The sequence below is a fragment of the Anneissia japonica genome, unplaced genomic scaffold (genome assembly GCF_011630105.1).
Source record: "Anneissia japonica isolate Jap-2015-1 unplaced genomic scaffold, ASM1163010v1 scaffold288039_len1115542_cov189, whole genome shotgun sequence".
NCBI lineage: Eukaryota > Metazoa > Echinodermata > Crinoidea > Comatulida > Comatulidae > Anneissia > Anneissia japonica.
In genome coordinates this window covers 268,131-273,909 of record NW_022726160.1, presented here as the reverse complement: position 1 = coordinate 273,909, position 5,779 = coordinate 268,131, and the positions used below count along the sequence as shown (strand labels likewise).

The 5,779-nt window shown below is 34.0% G+C and overlaps 1 protein-coding gene across 1 annotated transcript in view; it reads left to right on the top strand.

The window, feature by feature from the left end:
• LOC117113056 (octopamine receptor beta-2R-like) overlaps positions 1 to 3,703 on the top strand; it is a 10,242-nt gene extending 6,539 nt beyond the window's left edge. The window contains exon 3 of the mRNA XM_033256284.1: positions 2,035 to 3,703. Coding sequence (XP_033112175.1) covers positions 2,035 to 2,507 — 473 coding nt within the window. The 3' untranslated portion in view covers positions 2,508 to 3,703. The remainder of the gene's footprint in view (positions 1 to 2,034) is intronic.
• The last annotated feature ends 2,076 nt before the right edge of the window (positions 3,704 to 5,779 follow it).

Genomic DNA, 5,779 nt, shown 5'->3' with positions numbered 1-5,779 from the left:
GGCATGTCGTGGCGAAATGGTTAAGTTGTCGCACAGGCCAGTATTGAGTAAATGAGCTTGAAAATATGGGAGCTCAAAAAATTGCTTAAAAACCCTAATTTGTTTTTCACTGTAGATCAACAGTTTAATGTCTTATTACTCATGTCCCAAAGTATTAATTCTGGAAGTGGTCAACAAATTGTTTATCTAATGTTATTTTGATAGATTATTCTATTAAACAATGTATGCACAAAGAACTTTGAAAGGCAATTACTCAAAATCATGTTTATCTAGCCTCTAAGGGTACTGTACTTTCACTTTCCAATAACTGTGGCTTGAAATGTCCAATTTCAATGAATGACCCCTCATTTTAAAGATCACATACTCAGGTATCTGAAAATACCAATAACTTGAATTTCAATTTTTGCTAAAACTTAAACAACATGCCTCAGTTTGGCCTCATGAAAAAATGTTTTCCATGGAAAATAAAAATAATTATGATCTGAAAAATTGTTCTCAAACCTAAACTGAGGTGGAAATATAATCGAAGACATACTATAGCTACTTTTATAAATAAAATTGTTTAATATTTATCAGCTTGTTTATCACTAGTACTGTACTGTATATAGGATAGTAACAAATACTACAGCCACTTCTGCCTAAGTGATCAGTTTCGGTGAAAAATAAAGGTGATGTCACCGAAACTGATACTTAATAACTATAACTATAACTTTATTGTTTCTCTTTTGTAACAGAGGCACAATCGCTAAAGAGATGTGCAACAATAATTAACAATATAAGAATAATAATAAAATATGTACATTTGTCTTGCTATAGACGTTTCTTACTTAACTAATACACTGTCTAATTAATACTTTTAACAGATCTATTAATAATAATAATAATAATTTCATTTAATAAAGCGCAAAACAATATCCATTAAAAATGTTCATCGGTGCTGTACAGAATTAAAAATATTCATAGACCAACATACACTTTAAACATATAAGAAATATACATTAAAAGCTAATAAAAATGTTTAAAACCAAAAATCATCACAATACCATTTAACACATCAAAAATCTACATTGAAATAAAAGAAAACGCGACATGAAATAGAACGATGAAACACAGAATTTTTTGTATTTTGTAAAAGAAAAAGACAAGACAAGTCTACCAAACCATCAAAATTTACATCAAAACGTTAAAAATGCCGAAAAAAAAAAAAAAAAAAAATTAATTAGGTAGAATCGAGTGAATACTGATAAATACCCTCACCAAAAATTATTTTTTGTCCCGATGTGAAACTAATAGTTCATGTACAGAAAGGTGCTAATTTGTTTTATGTGGTTCTGATGGGCAATTAATTTTTAATTCATTTTTTAGGTTTTCTTAGTGCTGTATATCTTTACAATTTTAATGCAATGCTCATTATATGCAAGTTTTTATATAGAAATAAAAACTAAATAGAAAGCAAAATACCAAACTAAGTGCTAAAAATATGAAATAGAAAGCAATTTTCATAGACAAATGGAATAGTAGTCGCATTTCTGTTAAAAAATATTCCTGCCTTGTATTTATAATAGGCATGGATTTTGAATGTACAGTATACTCTATATATGTATGCATGTACTCTATATATTTGTTTTTTTTTTGTAAGTGCCAAAATTCCCTGCAAGTAAAGTTGGGTGGCACACTGTGACGTTGTAGTTATTTTTGCTGTCGATGTTGTGTTGGTGGTTGTTGTCCACGTAATAATGAAAAAAATATGGTTTATCTTCACTGTCTAAATCTCATCTCTAAGTTCATGATATCTTCCTCTACCTTATTTTTATTTATTTATTTTTTTTTGGCAAGAAAATTCAACAATACATTACAAGGAGAAAAAAAAAGCATCGCAATAAATTTCAAGGTAACTCAAATCAGTGTCAAGGAATAACAAAAGCTGCAGAATGTGCTATTCTGTACAATTATTTTTTTTTAAATAAATAAATGAAAAAAAAAATTATATATTAATGATAAACATATTTATTTAATATTCAATTTATATTTCAGCTGAGTTGTCTCCTCACTTGCCCAAGAAGTACCTTGTAGTAGGAGCAATGGTGACTGGACCTGCAATCAATGATTACCAACAAAGTCCAAGAGACACGAGTGAGGAGCACATGACAGCATCAAAGAACACAAAGAGTGCATCAGAATCAGGACATATGCTCTCCAGGATCAAGAGCTCCATCAAAAAGATGTCAGAGAAAGAAGACAGAAAGATGTCCAAGAAAGAAGACAGAAAGATGTCCAAGAAAGAAAACAGAAAGTTGCCCAAGAAAGAAGACAGAAAGATTTCCCAAGAAGACTGGTGGGGAGTATTTTCCAACAGCAATGAACCGCACAAGGATGACCTCCAGATGAGTCTTCTGAAGACTGAAAAAGGCGGGAATAAAAGCCTTCGCAGTGTGTTCTCCTGTCCAGGCACGTCAAGTGTAATGTCATTCAATGTACTTGATGTGCAAAGACAATTCAGTGTTTAATACTCTGTTGTCCTTTATGTTGTTGACAAAAATACTGTATGCCTAGTTCAGTATTATTTAAAGGACTTTTCGGAGTGTCAATCAAATTTAACAATTGACCAGTCAGAACACAGCCAGGAATATGCACTTTTCCCACAAACATACCTGTCGTGTCGCAAACGCTCGTACTTACATGTCTTGGACCTCAGCAACGATATCCAAAATTACTTTGAGGAACCTAGTCTAACAATTGCTCCACTATGTGCGAGCATATAAGTCAGTTGTGTGAAAGAGAGTGCCTGGGGGTTAGATTTGTGCCTATACTGTTAGGTCTGTATGGTCTAACGGTATGACGCACGCTTTGATAGCAAAAGGCTTCAGGTGCGAATGCCGCTACACACACTTTTTTCATATGACTGAAAAAGGGACTTGAAGGGCTATGCTTGATACAAAGATAACATCTTATATTCCTATCTAAGCACTGTTATTATTATTTATCTATTTATTATACAGTATATATATATCTATATATATATATATTTATAGTTATGATCTATTAATCTATATAAAAATATCAAATCATTCAGGGGTGAAATCCTCTTCTTGTGTTAGAGGCCTCAAACAGACTGGCCTCAATGATGAGAGTAAAAATTAGAAAATATTTAAATCACATTAACAACTGACAAACATAATGACAGCTTGCGCTGGGTTTTGATGCACATGTTTAGACAATACCCTGGGACCTCAGCTTTGACCAATATTTCACAAGTGGTGACATTAGAATCCAACTGTGTAGAGAAAGTTGACTTCGTTTGGGCGTTCGTCTTTGGATATACGTGTGTATGTAAATATTGGTAAAAACTGATGAAGTAATGATTCTTTTTGGCAAACAGACATTGCCATTTTGTGATATAGGGACAGTGATGCACCTCATAGGAAAAGGGTACTTGATTCCCGCACCCCATGTTGCTAAATGCAATTATATGCAATATTTTGAATAATTTGCAGTAGTAGTAAGTGATTATAAGAATGTTTTAGCCATAAATTTAAATAGGCCTATGATTTAAAGCAATGTATTGAAATTTTGTATATAACAACTGCGCAGCTGTAACTATATATTTGCCAAAGACACACAGTATTACACATACAGTGGTGTATATTATTTTTCGTGGATTGATCTTCAATAAATTAAATGCCTCATAATGAGCAGACTATTAGAACGACTGTAAGTTGTTGGCTTCTTGAACTTGTGTTTATATACTTGCAACAAATTAGGCGTGCCCAAACATGTGACATGTAGTAGATTTGTTATATATCCATGATTACAGGTCATGATTAGTCCGCATTTTATTATTCTGTTTCATAAAAATCGAAATATCTTAATCTCTTCAATATTAATTGACTGTTATTAACATACAGACATGCACGCGTGGAATAACTTGAGGAAGAGCCACTTTTAATGAGTGTGGCATGATTCATGGAATGCCGGGATCTGCACATTATTTGTACACATCGCATACCGTCGTGTGCTTCAATAAACATTTATGTCATGGAGTCATTGGAGGGGCCAGTATATTATCTGCACTAACGATACGCAGCAGCAACAGTACTGCAACTTTATTCAAAGCGTGTTTATGTGATATGACAGACTGTTTCTTTAAAGTCTTTAATTTAACAAATTCGTAAATATAACAAATAGTTTTGTTAGTGCCATGTTATTCTGGGGAATTTTGAAACATTTAATTATTCAGAGGGATGAACACATAGGGCAGTCCTACAACAGACCTTGTCCACATAGAGGTTTACAAAACTCTAGAGAGCTCCGTCAAATGCCTGTCTCGTAAACATAGAAAACACCGTGTTTTTACTTTAGGACCTTTAAACAGAAGTTGTGCTGTCTCCTCTATTATACCAAATTTTATAATTCCAATTTCTTTCAATATGAGATTCTTTCTTCAGTATTTTAACCAATTACAACAAAACATTAATCATGTGAAGTCTTATTAACCAATTCAATACTACGCAAGCATTTACTGTGTTATAGCCATTCACAAAGTATACTAATAACGCAGCTAAGTAAGCAAATGACGGTTACAATAAATTATAAGCCTATTTAATACTTTTTTAAATGTTTTCTCACTTATATTCTAATAATCGTTCTTGCATATTATATTTAAAATAATTTATACATATTATGTGACCAACTTTCCTGGCAAAATCAGGCGCTTGTCTTCAAAAACGAAAGTCTTCATATCAGCTAAAAAATATAGGCCTATATATAGGGCCTATATCTCCTTCCATTCTAGTACAGTATCTAGTATTTTTTTAATTTAATAAAATTGGAAATTGGTGTAAATAAATTGATGTAGTAAAATTGAAGTACCCATTTCACTACTGCTCTGTTTTAGTTTCGGAGCTGCAGGTTTTTCAGACTGCGTTTGAAAGTACTAAGTCCAGGAGTGGCGCCAGCGGGGGGACCGGGGTACCAGGGTCCACCCCTCGGGGAGAGCTGCCCCCCCACCCCCGTCGGGGAGGAAAAGCAATATTCGTCGGGGAGAAAAAAATTATATGTATTTTCTACATATTAGTAGACTATAAAATCGATTAAATAAGCCTTTGAAACCCCTAAATTGTCAAAATTTTCGGGGGCGAGACCACTTTCAATATCTTTTAATCGAAGCTCGACCACGCCCACTTTGCTTTCGTCGGGGAAATCTGACCCCTCGTAGGGGCTTCGGCCCCCTCGTCGGGGACCTCGGCCCCCCCCCCCCCCGTCGGGCAAATCCTGGCACCACCCCTGACTGAGTGATTCACTGTCGACAACATTTATTTATTTATTTATTTCGGTATAAACATCAATATACAATTGGTAGCACAAAGGCTAAAAAAATTGTATGTACAAAATATTAATTACAATTATATAAAAATATTAAAACCATGAAATATTGCACAAAGGTAAGCACAAGTCATAAAAAGGAATTAATTACATTAAAAGGAATTAATTACATTAATTAATAACATGCTGTGGAAGACTATTCCAGAGACGGATGCTGTCCGGGAAGAAAGATTTAAGGTAAATTTTAGTTCTTGCAAATGGTACCAGGAACTTGCAGGAATGACCACGAAGGTTTACACCTGATGGAGTCAGGCACGTGCGGAATACATTGACGAGAGCATTTACTATGCGATACATCATGTTAACTTTAGTCTGGGCCCTCCTTTCTTGAAGTGGGGACCATTGAAGATCGTTTGGCATTGATGCTTGTTCGACGATAATCACCACAGACGAATAT